An 18,219-nucleotide genomic window follows, 5' to 3' on the forward strand; every position below is an offset into this window, starting at 1 on the left:
CTGCACTCCAGCCTGGGCGACAGAGTGAGACTCCAACTCAAAAAAAAAAAAAGAAAGGGGGGATGGCAATACCTATGTAACCAAAAGAAACTTGAATGTTCTCTTGATTTCCTGTACCTCATAGCCGAACTCTTTCCTACTTTACCACCTTACCTTTGCCATTTTCTCTGCCTGAGATGAGTACAGTCTAATTCTTACCCAATAGATGGGTAGCTCTTCCTGTCTCATTCTTCAGATTTTGGTCCAAACATTCTCCTCCTCAGAGAAATCTTTCCTTAACATCTATTCCAGTTTAACCCCTCCCATTGCTATTATATCATCCTATGCATTTCCTCAATAGTTCTTAGAATCTAAAAGCTATATGGTTTGTTTGTTTGTTTATTTAGTTATGTCAAAGTACTACTCTGTCACTCAGGCTGGAGTTCATGGCCACTGCAGCCTCGACCTGCTGGGCTCAGGTGATCCTTCCGCCTCAGACTTCCAAGTAGCTGGAACTACAGGTGCATGCCACCACACCTGGCTAATTTTTAAATTTTATTGCAGAGATGGAATCTCACCAAGTTTCCCAGGGTGGTCTCGAATCCCTGGGCTCAGTCAATCCTCTTGGCTCCACATCCCAAAGTGCTGCGATTACAGACTTGAGCCACCATGCCCAGTTGGTTTATTTGTTCACTGATTTGCATGTTTTCCCTCCGTGGAATGCAAGATTCAAGAGGGAAGGAACCTAATCTCTTATTCACATTTTGTGTCCACAGAGGCTAGCAGATACCAAAACAGGCACTCCATAATTAACTTGTGGAAGGAATGACTAACTCAAAGACAGAGTGAGTTAATGAATATCAAGCACTTGGCACATAGAAATAAAGCTCAATTATTATTGACCATTAGAATTCTGCTCAAAGAGAAGGTCATATATAATTTTAATGGAATACTGGTCTGCAGTTAAGAGGAAGAAGCTAGAAAAGCTAAATATACCAACATAGATGGAACCCCAAACATTGTTGATTGAAAAATGCATGTTTCAGAATGTTACCCTCCAAAATGAGGAAAACCAGATAAAGATTGCATAGCACTTTCCTTACATCTATATTCAAAAACAAAAGTTTAAAAATGGAATATGTGCAGTTTAGTGTCATTTGAAGGAAAAAAAACAACTACAAAACACTATAAATGTTCAAGTTTTTTTTTAAGGTCTGAAAAACCCTAAAATTCAAAACCATGATATTTCTTGGGGGGAGGGGACACAGAGACAGCAAGGGATTGTAAATAGTATTCAATCTAAGTGATTTAGCTTTACTTGTAATATTCTAATTTGTTTGTTTGTTTGTTTGTTTGTTTTTTATTCAGAGTCTCACTCTGTTGCCCAGGTTGGAGTGCAGTAGCACGCTCACGGCCATTGCAGCCTCGACCTGCTGGGCTCAGGCAATCCTTCCACCTCAGCCTTCCAAGTAGCTGGAACTATAGGCGTGTGCCACCATACCCGGCTAATTTTTAAAAATTTATTGTAGAGACGAGGTCTCACCATGCTGCCCAGGCTGGTCTTGAACCCTCAGGCTCAGGCAATTCTCTTGCCTCAGCCTCCCAAAGTGCTGAGATTACAGGTGTGAGTCACCATGCTTGGCTAGTTTTTTTTTTTTTTTAAACAAAAGAAATTGTATTCTTACCTTGTGTAATTTAATTCAAAAAATGTTTAACTTGCTAATAATCCTGGGACAATAATCAGAAATCCATATTTATGCAGACTACATCAAATTTACTCTGATAACAATAGTAAATTAGGAGGATGACCAAATTGAAATTTGATCCAGGTCCACATATAGACTTTATTTAGTCCTATTAGGTCAGTCTATACAACACCGACAATCGTTTTTTATCTATAACTATTTTAATATCATATAGTTCAATCTAATCTTTTTGTTTGATTCAGAATTCTTTTTGAATTGGTTGAATTGGTCATGAGTTGGTTCCATTATATTATTTTGGTGGGACCAAACAGCAAATAAAAAATATAGAATTAGTGATATTAACCACTGAAATATACACTAACTCAGTTGAACTTGCTAGAGAACTCCTGAGAGCAGTTCGTAATGCAGGATTAGAGCCAGATAGCTCCCTCTGGCTTATTAGTACTGGTGTGCTAGCTGATTTGACTGGGGGGGGGGGGCAGGATTGCTAATACTAACTAGCCAGCATACACAAGGGGTCAGGACATCCTCAACGCTTGAAATCAAGACTGTCAGAGAACAAATTCTGAGGTTCTTGATAACACGCTATTGCTAAAGAGAGAGTAATCGGAGGCCATAGAGCAAGGGGGAATGATTGCAACCTTCTCATTAGTAGGCGTTAAGAAGAGGAGGGAAGCTGGGCTCAGTGGCTCAGCCTGTAATCCCGCGCTTTGGGAGGCTGAGGTGAGTGGATTGCCTGAGCATGCGGGTTCGAGACGCGCCTGGCCAACTTGGCGAGACCTCATCTCTACAATAAATCAAAAATGAGCCGGGCGTGGTAGCACGCGCCTGTAGTTCCAGCTGCTTACACGGCTGAGGCAGAAGGATCGCGGGAGCACAGCAGGTTGAAGCTACGGTGGCCGGGAGTGACCACTGCACTCCAGTCTGGGCGACAGAGTGAGACTCCAACTCAAAAAAAAAAAGAAGAGGAGGGAAATTTTTTCTATGGTCCCTTTAGGGTAGGAGACAGATTTCTGGAATTAGAAAAATGATTTCATCTGCAAGAAGCCACGTGGTTTGAATGGAGAGCATTTCCTCAGGATTCTTAGAGGGAAGATAAGTACAGAGGGCCTTTAGGAACCTTGTGCTGATTAACAGACAGAGCCTCCTGGGGAACAGTCTTACACACATCCTACTAACACAGGCGTTGTCCTAATTCCGAACTCAAAGAGAGACAGTTAAAGACCCGTATGTATGTGATGGATTTACTTTTTAGCAGTATAAAAGAAAGTCATTTTGGAAGGATCTTCTTTAAATTGTACAGTATAAGCCAGGTGCAGTGGCTCTTGCCTGTAATCCCAGCATTTTGGGAGGCAGAGGCAAAAGGATTACCCAAGCCCAGGGGTTCAAGACCGGCCTGGGCAATTTGGTGAAACATTGTCTCTACAATAAATCAAAAAATTAGCCAGGCGTGGTGGCGCGCACCTGTAGTTCCAGCTACTTGGTCAGGCCGAGGCAGAAGAATCACCTGAACCCAGAAGGGCAAGGCTGCTGTGGCTGAGAGCGTGCCATTGCACTCCAGCCTGGGTGACAAGAGTGAGACTCCAACTCAACAACAACAACAAAAGAAACTGTACAGTACTACAACCAATTCAACTGATCTGACAGGCAGAAGGGAAAAGCTATCCCTCTGCCTCAGTTCTCTGCCCTTAGGGCCTTAGTCCTTTCTGGAACTAGAATAGTTCCAGTCCTTTGAGAACTAAAATAGTTCAGAGAAGACAGGCTATTGTCAAAGTCAAAATCATCATCACTATCATTTAGTGCTTAATGGGTCTTAAGCACTGTATTAAACTTATACCTTCTTTAAATCTTGCCCTATCACTATAAGGTAGGTATACTTAATATTCCTACTTTACAGATAAGGATAAATGCCTAATAGAGGTTAAATAATTCTCCAAAGCTGCATAGCTAATAAGTAGCAGAGCCAGGATCCAAGCCATAGTCTGAATCAAATCTCCCTACTATAACATTACACGCTACAGTTTCCTCCATTTATCCTGGTTGACCCCAGACAGGAAAGTAACAAAACTCAAGTACTGACTCTGGGCTTTCAACTCCTTCTATCTTTCATGTCTAGCTACTTAGAAACACAATAATGATTTAATATATATGTGCCTGTGTTACAAATTTAATTAAAATGACACAAATTGTGCTTAAGTAGGTTCTGTTTTCATATTTAATTTCTCAAGTAATACTTTTGGGCACACGGAGGAAGTTTTCTAAAAGGAAATCTTACTTAGGAGCCTTTAATTTGTAATTTTTTTATGTAATCTGGCTGACTTATAGTTCAAAGTTTTGCTGATCAGCTGATTGCTTTTTGGATTGATTTGAGAGGTGGCATGGTTTAGAAATTTTGACTGGCGTTCCAGCTCTTTTACACTAACTCCATAATCCTGGACACATCATTTGTTCTTTACCTTGCTAGCATCTCAAGTGTTATCAAATTCTAACATTCTGTCACTCTAATCTGTCTTTTAAACATTTCTCAAGATAGTAACTACATAATGTCTAAAAAAGATGTGCTAGGTAAAAGTTCAGAAGAAAATAGTCTTAACTCTTTGTTGTATTAAACATTTACAAATCTGCTGACTTTGAGTCACTTCTCCCCACTCCAATAGCACTCATTTTCCTGCAATTCCTCAGCACAAGTTCTGACTTCCAAAGTAGAGTTTTCTGATCTCTACAAAAGCAACAATAAATTTACTTTCCTGAATTCTTTTTTTTTTCCCCCGAGTTGGAGTCTCACTCTTGTCACCCAGGCTGGAGTGCAGAGGCATGCTCACTGCCACTGCAGCCTCAGCCTGCTGGGCTTAGGCAAACCTTCTGCCTCAGCCTTCCAAGTAGCTGGAACTACAGGTGCACACTACCACACTGGGCTAGTTTTTTTTGTGTATGTTATTTATTGTAGAGACGAGGTCTCAGCAAGTTGCCCAGGCTGTTCTCGAACCCCTGGGTTCAGGCATTCCTTGAGCCTTGGCCTCCCAAAGCGCTGGGATTACAGGCTGGGCCACCGCGCCCAGCCCTGAATTCTAATACACCTTAGAGTTCATATCACATAATCTATCTACTTGGGTTTAAGTCATCCTACGTTCTTACATGCTACAGCTGGAGTGCAGTGGCATATTCACAGTCACCACAGCCTTGACCTGCTGGGCTCAGTCGATCCTCCCACCTCAGCCTCCCAAGTAGTTGGAAGTAGAAGCGCATACCACCACACCCAGCTAATTTTTTGATTTATTGTAGAGACGAGGTCTCACTAAATTGCCCCATCTGGTCTCCAGTTTCTGGGCTCAGGCCACATTGCCTTGGCCTCCCAAAGTGCTTTGATTACAAGTGTGAGCCACCGTACCCGGCCACCCTACACTCTTTTTTAATGTTTCTAATGGGGTTCATAATCCTCAACTAGTTTTGAATCGTTCATGCAGCCACTTGTTCAATAAATACTAATTGGGCACCTACAAAAGTGCCAAGTAGCAGTGGTTCAAGAAGAGAGTGATTGCTCTCTACCTTATTTGTAACCAAAAAGATTCTAAAACAATTATTGTTGAATATATCTGTGAATGTTTATTAACATGTATATAATTGTCCTCAATTAATTATGAAAAATATTTGAGGCAGAATTTTTTTTTTTTTTTGAGTTGGAGTCTCACTCTATCACCTAGGCTGGAGTGCAGTGGCATGCTCACGGCCACTGCAGCCTCAACCTGCTGGGTTCAGGCAATCCTTTTGCTTCAGCTTCCCAAGTAGAGGAATCACAGGCATGTACCACCATGCCCAGCTAATTCTGTTTTGACTTATTACAGAGACAAGGTCTCACCAAGTTGCCCAGGCTGGTCTCAAACCCCTGGGCTCAGGCAATCCTGTCTCCTCTGCCTCCCAGAGTGCTGGGATTACAGGGGTGAGCCACTGTGCCTGGCTTGAAACGTTTAATAATAAATTACAGGTTGAGTAAAAACCTGCAGTAACTGAATGGCCTCTCTGAGTCCTCCCATGAAGGACTCTGTCGTCTTTTCCAACCTCTACCTACCAAAGTAAACCTGCTCTCCTTAGGTGGATTTGAAAAAAGGGAACACCATGCAAACTGGGCACGAATCACAGTATACAATGAAGGATACACACAAAGAGTTAGGCAGGGGATCCAGATAGTAGGGAGAAGGGTTGCAGCAAGTCATCAATTACATCAAATCCAGAAAATGATATTTTATCTGACTGTATCAACAGACTTTGATTCACACAAAATGTAAATAAACTAAATAACTTGCATTTCCCATCAGGTTCATTAAAACTGAGTTGAACTTCACCTATGTGACCACTAAGCATAATATGTAAATATTGTCATCATTTACAGTCTTGTCTCACACACAATGACTACTCCCATGTACTTACTGCCTTAAGACATTTCTGAGACGAGGGCGGCACTATGATTTCATCACTGTCTGTAGTTTGTGCTTCACTCACTTCAGAAGCTTGTTCACAGGATTCTTTATCTGCTAGAGAAGAGGCTGGAGTTACAGAATTGTAATCCTCTAGACCAAGAAGAGACCATATACACATCTCCAATCTACTGTCTGGTCACTAAGTCTGAGTGTCTAGATTTTGGCTTCACTTAGGTAGAATCAAACCCTCCTTTTCAAAGATCCATTTACTTGGAAGCTAGCTAAACATACAGGGCTCATTTCTGAAAACAAAGAAAGAGAAAAGAAAAACAGAAAGAGGGAAGGAAAGCATGAAGGAAGAGAGGGAGGGAGGGATGAATCCTCTTGTAGGAGCTGAAGAAAATGACCAAGCTGAGGAAAAGCAGTGTGGCAGATTGTATTTTCCAAAGACGGCCTCAAACAATCTCGCCCATGCCACACACTCGTCTTACAACGTGACACTGACACTCCTCCTATTGAGTGGTGGAGTCTATGTCCCCCATCTCCCCTACAACTGACATGAAACTTGGTGGCTGCTTCAGCCAGAAGAGTATGGCAGGAGTGATGCTATGTGACTTCTAAGGTCAGAACACAAAAATGCCATGTACTTGGCACCTTGCTGTCTTGGAATCCAGCAACCAAGCTCTGTGGAAGCCCAGGCAGTCTGCTGACAGCCAGAACTAACTGGCCAGCCACTAGGGTGAGCCATCTTGCAGGCTGAGTCCATCGGCTTCCCAACCGAGCTTGTCCATATGCCATAAGGAGGAGAAATGACCCTTTCCCATGATTCCTGCCTGAATTGCAGATTAGTGAACAAAAGAAATGATTATTGTTGTTTTAAGCTACTAAATTTGGGGGTAGATTGTTACACAGCAGTAGATAACTGGAAGACAGGCTGTGCCTCCAGGGTAAAATGTCAAAGTTTGGGGCTGTCTGTTCCACTTACGCCTTAGAGGGAAAAGGTCCGAGATGACACAGGGGCAGCAAAAGCAAAGTCTGCTTAAGCGCACATGGCATTGTCTACATGTGTGAAAATGTCCTTAAAATCAGGTCCTTTCCTTTTCTTGGTGCCTTTATCTAATAACCTTGTAGAACTTTTTCTAAAAAGATTAACAAGCTCTTTCTTTTTTTTTTTTTTTTTTTTGAGTTGGAGTCTCACTTTGTCGCCCAGACTGGAGTGCAGTGGCCACTCCCGGCCACCGCAGCCTCGACCTGCTGGGCTCCGGCGATCCTTCCGCCTCAGCCTTCCGAGTAGCCGGAATTACAGGCGCACGCTTCCACGCCCGGCTGATTTTTGATTTGTTGTAGAGATGAGGTCTCGCTGCCCAGGCGGGTCTTGAACCCGCAAGCTCAGGCAAACCACTCACCTCAGCCTCCCAAAGGCACGGGATTACGTGATTACAGACTGAGCCACCGAGCCTGGCTTTTTTTTTTTTTTTTTTCCAGTTGAAGTCTCACTCTGTCACCCAGGCTATAGTGCAGTGGAACACTCACAGTCATCACAGCCTCAACCTGCTGAACTCAGGCAATCCTTCCACCTCAGCCTTCCAAGTAGCTGGAACTACTAGCACGACCACGCTCAGCTAATTTTTTTATTTATTGTAGAGACAAGGTCCCAAACCCCTGGGCTGAGGCAATCCTCTTGCCTTGGCCTCCCAAAGTCCCGGGATTACAGGTGTGAGCCACCGCACCTGGCCACAAACTCCTTTTTCAAGCACCACAGCACATTGCTTCTGATGCCCTCATCAGATGTCCCACAGACATCTGAAACCAGGCAGATTTTAGCTTCTTATGCCTACTAACTTGGGGTCTTGATCTTTTGGAATTAAGGGCCATCTTAGAGCAATAACTAACAATTTGACTTCCACAGAAAGTCTTCTTATTTATGACTATAAATATATGGCATATGATTTTTAGATTACTTTCTGGTCCCATATCTTACATCCTGCATGGAGAAAAAGCCAGTGAATATAGGTCACACTTAAATACCTGAAGAAATGTAAATTGGGAGTATAGCAATGACTGGAACCCAGCGTCATTTCTGGATTTTCAATTCTGTTATATCTCTCTGTCAGTCTATACTTTTGACAATACTACACTGTCTGAATTCCTGTATCCTTGTTGTAAGTTTTAAAATTAGGTAGTACAAAATTTCAGCTTCGTTCTTTTTCAAAACTGTTTTGGCTATTCTAGGTTCTTTGCATTTCTATATAAATTTTGGGTAGAATTGCTATCTTAACAATTTTGAATTGTCCAATCCATAAAGATGGTACTTTTCTCCATTTATTTGAATATTCTCTCATTTACCTTGAGAATTTCTGCAGTTTTCAGTACATAGATCTTGTACTTCTTTTGTTAAATTTATTCCTAAGAATTTTATTCTTTTGTATAAAATTGTGAATAGAATTGTCTTCTTGATTTTGTTTTAAGATTGTTTATTGCTAGTATATAGGAATATGATTGACTTTGGTATATGGATCTTACAGCTTTATTCACTTACCTTTAGTTCTAGTAATTTTTTTTTTCTTTTTGTAGGTTTCTCATGATTTCCTAAATGTAAGATCACATCAGTGGCAAATAATGACAGCACTATTTCTTTATATCCACAATTTGTATGACTTCAGTTTTTCTTTTTCTTAGAAATGGGGTCTCGCTATGTTGTCCAGGATCACGGACAATGGCTATTCACAGGCGTGATTATAGTGCACTACAGCTTTGAAGTGTAGTGCACTAAGGAGTCCACCCCAGCCTTCCAAGTATCTGGGACTACAGTCAGGTACCAACATGCATAGCTATTTTTTTTTAAGAGATGGGGACTTTAATTTCTTTGTCTTGCCTGGTTAAAATCTCCATGATGACCGGGCACAGTGGCTCAGCCTGCAATCCCAGCACTTTGGGAGGCTGAGGCTAGAGGATTGCCTGAGCCCAGGGGTTCGAGACCAGTCTGGGCAACATGGTGAGACCTTGTCTCTACACTAAATCACAAAAACTAGCTGGGCATGGAGATGCATGCCTGTAGTTTCAGCTACTTGAAAGACTGAGACAGAAGGATCACCAGAGCCCAGCAGGTTAGGTATGCGGTGGCCATGAGCCTGTCACTGCACTCCATCCTGGGCAACAGAGTAAGACTCCAATTCAATCAATCAATAAAATCTCCATGGCAATGTTCAATAGGAGTGGTGAAAGCAGACATCTTTGTTCTCTACCTTAAGGAAAAAGCAGTCAGTCTTTCACCACTGTGATGTTTTATCATATTTTATTAGTTTGAAGTAATTTCCTTCTCTTCCTAGTTTGCTGAGAGTTTTTATCAAGAATGAAAATTGGGTTTTGTAAAATGTTTTTTCTCTAGCTATTGAGATTATCATAAAGCTTTTGGTCTTTAATACAGTGTATTAAATTGATTTTTTTGATGTTAAACCAACCTTGCATTCCTAGAATACATCCCACCTGGTCATAGTGTGTAATCCATTTACTATTTTATATTTTGCTGTATTTGGTTTACTAATATTTCATTAAGAATGTTGCATCTGTGTTCATGATAATTGTCTGTGTGTTTATGTTTTTGTTTTTAAATGTCTGTAGCTTGCTTTGGTATTAAGATAATACTAGTTTTATTCTGAGTGAAATTAGGAAGTTTTTTTCCCCTCTTCTATTTTCTCAAAGAGACTATATAGGATCAGCATTATTTCCTTTTTAAATATTGAAATAATTCACGAGTGAAACTATCTAGGCTTGGATTTGTTTCTTGTTGGAAGATTTTTTAATTACTAATTCATTTTCTTTTTGCTTCTTTCTTTCTTTCTTTCTTTTTTGTTAGTAGGAGTCTCACTCTGTCACCCAGGCTAGAGGGCAGTGGCACTCTCACGGCCACCACAGCCTCGGACCACTGGGCTCAGTCGATTCTTCCACATCTCTGGAAATACAGGTGCACACCACCACAAAAAGCTTATTTTTTGATTTATTGTATAGAGCAAGGTCTCGCAAGTTGCCAAGGCTGGTCTCGAACCTCTGGATTCAGGCAATTCTCTCGCCTCCGCCTCCCAATGTACTGGGATTATAAGCATGAGGCACCGTGCCTGGCTTCATTTATTTACTTCTTATAGGTCATAGCTGATTTATGTTTTCATGTGTCAGTTTTGGGCATGTGTATCTTTTTAGGAATTTGTCTTTTCCATCTAAAGTTTTTTGCATATATATATTTAAAATATATACATATATATATTTTAATTCAGAGTCTCACTCTGTCACCCAGGCTGGAGTGCAGTGGCATGCTCACGGCCACCGCAGCCTTGACTTTCTGGGCTCAAGTGATCCTTTCGCCTCAGCCTTCCAAATAGCTGGAACTATACAGGCATGTGCCATTATGCCCAGCCAATTTTTTTAATGTATTGTAAGGACAAGGTCTCACCACGTTCCCCAGACTGGTCTCGAACCCCTGAGCTCAAGCAATCCTCTCACCTTGGCCTCCCAAAGTGCTGGGATTATAGGCTTGACCACTGCCCCCAGTCTATACTCCTTTTAATTATAGGGTCTGCAGTGATCCTACATTCATTCTGAACATTGCTAATTTTTATCTTTACTCTTTAATTCCTTGGTAAGCTTTCTATTTATCAATTTATTGCCATTTAGCTCCTTCATTGCCAGCTCTGCAATAATAGAGCTGGACCCTGTAACTATTTCTTTTTATTTTGACCAGCTAGCACCATGCTAAGTTATTTATTTATTTATTTATTGAGTCGGACTCTCACTCTGTCGCCCAGACTGGAGTGCAGTGGCCGCTCCTGGCCACTGCCACCTCAACCTGCTGGGCTCTGGTGATCCTTCCGCCTCAGCCTTCCGAGTAGCCAGAATTACAGGCGCACACTACCACGCCCGGCTAATTTTTTGATTTTATTGTAGAGATGAGGTCTCGTCTGCCCAGGCGGGTCTCGAACCCGCGGGCTCATGCAATCCACTCACCTCAGCCTCCCAAAGGCGCGGGATTACAGGCTGAGCCACCAAGCCCGGCCACCATGTTAAATTTTGACAAAAGAGGGCATTGGAAGATCATTGGAAGAAGAAGGGGTTGTGGTTCCAGTGTGCTCATTCATGCAGGCTCCTGCAGTAGATGTGGACTCTCACAGACCAAGCACCTGCAACACAAACTCCTGCAACACAGGGCTCCAGCAGCACACAGGGTTCTGCAGAGCATGACTCTAGTAGTACATGGCTTCTGTAGCTCCTGATTTCAAACGTTCCCACTAACCAGTAGCACATGGGACCATCCCATTGGTAGCTATCTCTGGAGGGGGTTTGCAACGAAATGCCACTGGCTTAGCACCTCTCCATGAATAGCTTTCCCCAACAGCCCAGAGGGCAACTTAACAGTTCCTCTGAGTTCCGAGAGTAAATAACTTGCTTGAAAAAAATAATTAAATGATTCAGTAGAAGAATTAGATTTAAACAAACAATACCATTTACAGAATGCAGGGGTTCCTTCTGTTTCAGTGCTGAATGGGATAATGTAATTTCCTCTTCTGTGTATTTTTTTAAACCATCATCTATGGAGCTCTTAAGCCCCGAGAACTTCCACTCTGTGTGGTTCACCTGCTTCAGAATAAGGACAACAATATTATATTAACTGGTAATATTTCCTTCCTTCCTTCCTTCCTCCCTTCCCTCCCTCCCTCCTTCCATTCCTCCTTCCTTCTTTTCATCCTTTTTTCTTTAACTTCCTTCTTTTTAAAAATGAGTTCTTTTTAATTTTTAAAATTTAGTATTAAAAAAACTAAATACCAAATGTATACACACACACATGTATAGTATTAAAGTTTCAAGCATAAATTGCAGAGCACATAATAGGCTGAGTTAAATTACATTGAAATGAAATGAACAGTTCAGGGGTTTATCAAGTTACTTGTGTTTGTGGAAACTCATGCTAGCCACAAATAGCTCTGATTGTTGTTTGTCTTGTGTGTCTGCTTCTGCTCCTATCCCTGCAAATGACACATCTGGACATACTACAACCATATTTCAGTCATTCAGGGTTTCTAAGGTCTTACTTGAAGGGTATTTCCATTTAAGATGTTACGACTAAGATATTCCATTCTGTTCTTTCCTTGAGCACCTATTCTTCTGCCATGTTTTCTTCTTGAGTAGTTTACAACCTGGTGTTCCTTTTCCTTTCTTTCTCCCTCCTTAGGAGCTTTTCTCCTGGCTTGATACTGGTTAGCTTCAATGGGAATCTCAGCAGATGCCATCTGGTCCTAAGAAGGATCAGAGACAGATTTACAAGATGATAGTTAACAACCTTGATGCTCAAGAAAGAGATTTATGAACTAGCATTAGACTTTATTTCTCTCCTGCTATAGAGCTGAGAGACATTCTTTCTCTGTCTCCTTCCCACAATAAAACCCAAAGTTTTGCTCCATCAACAGCTTCTTGACATTATGAGAGATATAGATTAAGTTCACAGAACATATAACATTCATAGAAGGAATTTCTTTTACTCCAAAGTTAGTACTGTCTCCTTCAAGTCTGCTTTATAGGATTAGCAGAGATCTGCTGCCTGGGGAGTCCTAGAGAGTAACCTGGGGAGGAAAGGAAATCTTTTCCTCTTCAGATGAGATGTCCAAACTGTCTTTGGTGACACTCCCCTCCATCTGAGCTTCTGGTTTCTCAGGGAGTACATAGGGAGATTTCCAATCCAGCTGCACTTGAATAGAACCATTGGGTTTCTCCGCAGGGTCCGTGAGGTTAAAATCACCTGAGAGGTGCACACACACACACACACACATCAGTAAGACCTGATCACATGGAATAGGCAAGCGAACATTTATCAGCACCCAATCTATTTCTCCCCACTTTTAATTTCATTTTTTGTCAGTAATTTATTAACATTCATCAAACATCATGATAATGATACATCAGAAGTAACATAAAATAGCAGTGTAGTAGATTATTAATAAGAGGAGATGGGTATCTCCAGGTTTCAGGAAAAAATAGATTTACGGAGAAGGGTACAGCTTGCTTGTCATCAGTCACCCAGACAATAAACAAGACTGCATTATTGCTATTATCAAACGCTTACTACTTCTTAGGTGTTTCAGGTCTGCAAATACCAAGTTTACCCCTAGGACACCAGGCGTCCCATGCGACAGTGATGCCCGAGACCAGGTGTCCACGGACACCCAGTGGCCAACATGACAGTGACACCCGCGGCCAAGTGTCCATGTACACCAGGTCGACCCTTCAAGAACCATTATCTATACTCCAGTGGTCCCAAGGAAACATAAGCAACATGCCATTTTCCAAATGCCAGCCTTCTGAGTTATAACACTGATGAACAGATGGCTCCCCGTAACAATGATTAACAGCCTCCCTTGTTTGGCAAAGTAGTTGTGAGCAAAAATGTCAGCCCTGCTGGGTCCTGTGGCTCACGCCTATAATCCTAGCACTTTGGGAGGCAGAGGCAAGAGGACTGCCCGAGCCCAGGGGTTTGATATCAGCTTGGTCAACCTGGCAAGATCTCGTCTCTACGATAAATAAAAAAATTAGCTGGGTGTGGTGGCATGCGCCTATAGTTCCAGCTACTTGGAAGACTGAGGTGGAAGGATTGCCTGAGCCCAGCAGGTTGAGGCCGTGGTAGCCATGAGAGTGCCTCTGCATTCCAGCCTAGGTGACAGAGTGGGATTTCGACTCAAAATAAATTAAATAAATAAATAAAAGTCAGCCTTTTAAAAAGTAGTTGTGGTATTGGGAGGAGGGAGGCCTCGCACACTTCCTGCAGCATCCATAAGCTTGTTACATATGGCTGATTTGGCTGAATCTACCCACAATTCCTAATGAAAGCATTGATAACCCTGCTCATCCTCCCAGGACTGTAGCCAGGGTCAACTCCTCCTAGGTGCACCCTATATCCCGTGGTATGAAAGTTAGGTAGATAGTATGAAGCTCAGTTCCATAGTGGGAAGAAAAAAATCCAAGAAATTTGCCTTTGTCATGGTTTGGTATGGAAGTCTCTCTAACTGTGTCTAATATTTAAAAGAAGTGAGAGAATTATAAGGTCTCAGTTTATAATCAGATCTCTAGTCACACACTACGAAGCAATAGGGCCTTAGGTAAAGACAAATCTTAGGGAGCACTAGAGAGTTAGAAATAGTTTGTTCAAAGACAGAAGAATGGAAAGGGCTGGTGGATCTACCCACTTAGGAATCTTGTTTTGTTGCTGAAAAGAAGCAGAAGAAGCCGGTGTTTCCATACAAGTAGTGAGGCTCTAATCTTTCTGATCTGTCACTCTTCAAAATATCCTACAGTCTTTTCTTCAAGTTTTAATGGACTGTTTCAAGCAAGTCATCAAAGAAAAGTAGAATGAGGACAGGGAGACAACACTGGGCAAAGAGCATGAAGATGCAATAACCTTAAACTCCCACCTTGAATGGATTTGTTTTGTGCAAGAGGCAGCAAGGGCACTTGGACTCGGCCAAGGTATGAGCCAGGCTCTGAGTCTTCATCATCAAAAACGTATATGGATAAGGCCTCCCGCCTCAGATATTGGTCCAGGTCAGAGGTCACAAGCACTGGGAATCGAGCCTGGTCTCTAAAGTAGGGATTGTTACTGGCTGGAACGATGGCAGTGTCATGATCAGAAAAGGTGAAGAAGCGGTACATGGCGTACGGACTGGGCTGAGTTCCCAGCCATCGACTCCGGAGGCCGCAGCACCTGGTGATTTCAATCCGCAGCTCATTCTGAGGTTTCCGAGTCTCTGATCTGAACTGGAGAGATGTTGGTCTTGAACTGAGGCAAAAGGCAGCCTGAAGAATGTTACAGGTGAAGCCCAGCACCCTTGGTGAGGGAGAGCTGTGATCTGGAGAGAGACTATCCTGACTGGATTTCAGAGAAACCTAAGGACCTTCACCTGCCGGCCAACTGGCTCTGGCAGTGATTTGAGTGAGATGCTAGTACTCCCAACTTATTTAGAGAATGGCTCAGAGAAGCTATTTTGTTCACACCAAGGAGAGGTAGCTAGCTCCAAGGGCATGATTTCATTTCAATCTCAAGCTTGGCCAAGGGAATAATCTGGACTAGTTGTGACGTGACAGTTTTTCTCTTTCATTCACATTCAACAAATACCTATTGAGAATGGAAGACTGAACTGTTCTCATGAGCTGTATGACTGAGACTCCTTGGAGATGCATGGGCACATCCTTCTTCTCACCTCATGCTCCTGGGCCTCCCGGTCTCCAAGCATATTGGCTGACAGGTAGACCTGGGCTTTCTTTCGTTTATTGCATGCCTGTAGGCTGGGTCTCATGGGGAAACGCAGCCTCATCCAGTATTCTAGCACCCCAAACTCTTCTCCACCAGGTCCTGGATAGCAGAAAGTATGAAAGGCATGGAGAATACATATGGTGTAGCAAGGGTCAAGAATAAAGGCAGAAGAGGAAAATGGGAAACTACCAGAAGAGCAACTGTATACTTTGGGAAATTCTGCATTGGTCCTAGGAGCTACAGGAAGCCGACAGCACTTACCAGTGAGTGTGGCTGAGCCATGGACTTTCTCCACAGTCTCTAGCACCCTGTCAAAACAAATCCATCCAGCCGCAAGTGTGTTGTGCTCACTGGCCACAGCCTGGTGTAGATCAAGCCGGGCGGAAGCCCCTTGAAGGTAGTGCAAGAACAGGGAATCTGTCTCCACCACATACTGGGAGGTAAAGTCATAGAGGGGCTGTGGCCCTACAGATAGTGGGGTACAGTGGGTTTCAAAATCATAGAAGGAATAGGTGCAGAAAGTGGTAGGTTGGGTGTCTCCAGCCTGAGCCAGGGCAGCAGATGTCAGCAAGGCCTGGTGGATGTGCAATTCAAAAAGATTCTCACTCTGATGCAGCTGGGAAATGTCCACTTTATCCTCATCTCCATGGGCTGGCAGTGCTTCCAGACATAACGACAACTGTCGTGTGCCGTAAGCGACATCTTTCAGCTGTTCTAGAGGGGAAAGAAAACTGCCTATCCATTAAAGAGTAGGGAGCTCTTCCTTAGGGTAAAGGAGGGTAGACAGATGGGAAATAATGGCTGGGCACAGTGGCTTATGCCTGTAATCCCAGCACTTTGGGAGGCAAGAGGATTGCCTGAGCTCAGGAGTTTGAAACCCGCCTGGGCAACATAGTGAATTCTCGTCTCTAAAATAAAATAAATCAACAAGTTAGCTGGATGTGGTGGCACATGCCTGTAGTCCAAGCTACTTGGAAGACTGAGGAAGGATCACCTGATCCCAGCAGGCTGAGGTTGCGGTAGCCATGATCATGCCACTGCACTCCAGCCTAGGTTACAGAGTGAAACTCTGACTTAAGAGGGTGGGGGAGGGTAAAAAACATGATGGAAGTCCAAGTTATGATTATTTCAAGAAGCCATGTGATTCAAAAGGAAGAGCGATAGAATGACAGCCAAGTGCTTCGAATTCCAAATAATCTAATTCCTGATTTAGAGAAAAGGTACAAAATGAGCAATTAGAAAGTAAATGCTAAACTCAGGAAAGTACTGGATGCACATTTTATCATACAGATGACACTTTTGGTTTATATCATGGCCCTATGAAATAACTGATAATTCCATAAGAGAAGCCTAGAAACACAAAATGTGAATATTTCTGAAGTTTGGTATATTGGCCAGGGAGAGAATAGCGCGTTACAGACATGGTGTCTCTGACATTACACTGGGCACCATCAAAAAAATGCTTCCCCTTCTCCATCCAGATCAGTCACAAGAGATTTCATTAAGAATTTGACTTCATCATAAGAAAACAAACAATCCACTGTAAGTCAAAGAGTCACAGAGTTAAAAGTGGGAGAGGAGACTTACTAGAAAGAGGTTGATAATATTAGCAGTGGTATGTAAAGATATGTAGATAGTCTCCCGAATCTGGGCATTACCTCCCTTGTCCAACCAATCAGAAACTCTGAGATAAAGTTTGCTTCAAACTAGGGAGAATTTTTTTTTTTGTTTTTTTTTGAGTTGGAGTCTTACTCTGTCGCCCCGACTGGAGTGCAGTGGCCACTCCCGGCCACCGCAGCCTCAACCTGCTGGGCTCTGGCGATCCTTCCGCCTCAGCCTTCCAAGTACCCGGAACTACAGGCACACGCTACCACGCCCGGCTAATTTATTTTTGACATATTGTAGAGATGAGCTCTCGCCAAGTTGCCCAGGTGGGTCTCGAACCCGCGGGCTCAGGCAATCCACTCACCTCAGCCTCCCAAAGCGCGGGATTACAGGCTGAGCCACCAAGCCCGGCTACAGGGAGAATTTGAATCATCACGGTGTGTTGATGATGAAGGTCCTATTTTAAGAGTTAAAGTGGTAGAATAAGATTTATCCTGCATTGTCCCAGGAGAAAGGCCCCAAGTCTGAAAGACATGAGAATTTCAACCTAAGGGAGGATTTTCTTTGTTATATGGCAGTGACTTTTTACCAAACTCATCCCAATATGGGTAAACTATGCCCCAGAAACACTTATCTTCTTTTATTCTCGATTCATACTAAGGAATTTGATTACTGATTCTGCTTGCCAGAGAAGGCTACCCTGAATAGTGGTTCCAAATATTCTCATGACAGTAATAGAATAGCCACTACTGTAAAATAACAAATGAACATTCAGTTTTTTTTTTGTTTGTTTTATTTTGTTTTTGAGTAGGAGTCTCACACTGTCACCCAGGCAGGAGTGCAGTGGCGCACTCACGGCCATCGCAGCCTTAACCTGTTGGACTCAGGCTATCCTTCTGGCTCAGCCTTCCAAGTAGCTGGAACTACAGGTGCACACTACCATGTCCGGCTAATTTTTTGATTAATTCTAGAGGTGAGGTCTCACCAAGTTGCCCAGGCTGGTCTCGAACCCGTGGGCTCAGACAGTCCTCTCACCACCCCTTCCAAAGCTCTGGGATTATAGGCATGAACCACCGTGCCTGGCTAAGTTTCTTAACACAGAAGGCTGAGACCAGACTCTTGTCAGCAGTGACTATACTGAATATAGCAAGCACCACAATATGAAACTTGCATTAGATGTCTGGCCAGGGGCTCTGTCACGGTTGACATCCTCAAACTGTAACAA

At 42.8% G+C, this 18,219-nt stretch overlaps 1 protein-coding gene across 1 annotated transcript in view; it reads right to left on the minus strand.

The window, feature by feature from the left end:
- RPGRIP1 (retinitis pigmentosa GTPase regulator interacting protein 1) overlaps positions 1–18,219 on the minus strand; it is a 61,971-nt gene that overhangs the window by 13,078 nt on the left and 30,674 nt on the right. The window contains 7 exon segments of the mRNA XM_008062397.2: positions 6,111–6,211; positions 11,593–11,728; positions 12,181–12,384; positions 12,709–12,884; positions 14,551–14,893; positions 15,337–15,488; positions 15,651–16,103. Coding sequence (XP_008060588.1) covers positions 6,111–6,211; positions 11,593–11,728; positions 12,181–12,384; positions 12,709–12,884; positions 14,551–14,893; positions 15,337–15,488; positions 15,651–16,103 — 1,565 coding nt within the window.

This window comes from Carlito syrichta, unplaced genomic scaffold (genome assembly GCF_000164805.1).
Source record: "Carlito syrichta isolate Samal-C Ts95f unplaced genomic scaffold, Tarsius_syrichta-2.0.1 Scaffold305690, whole genome shotgun sequence".
Lineage (NCBI taxonomy): Eukaryota > Metazoa > Chordata > Mammalia > Primates > Tarsiidae > Carlito > Carlito syrichta.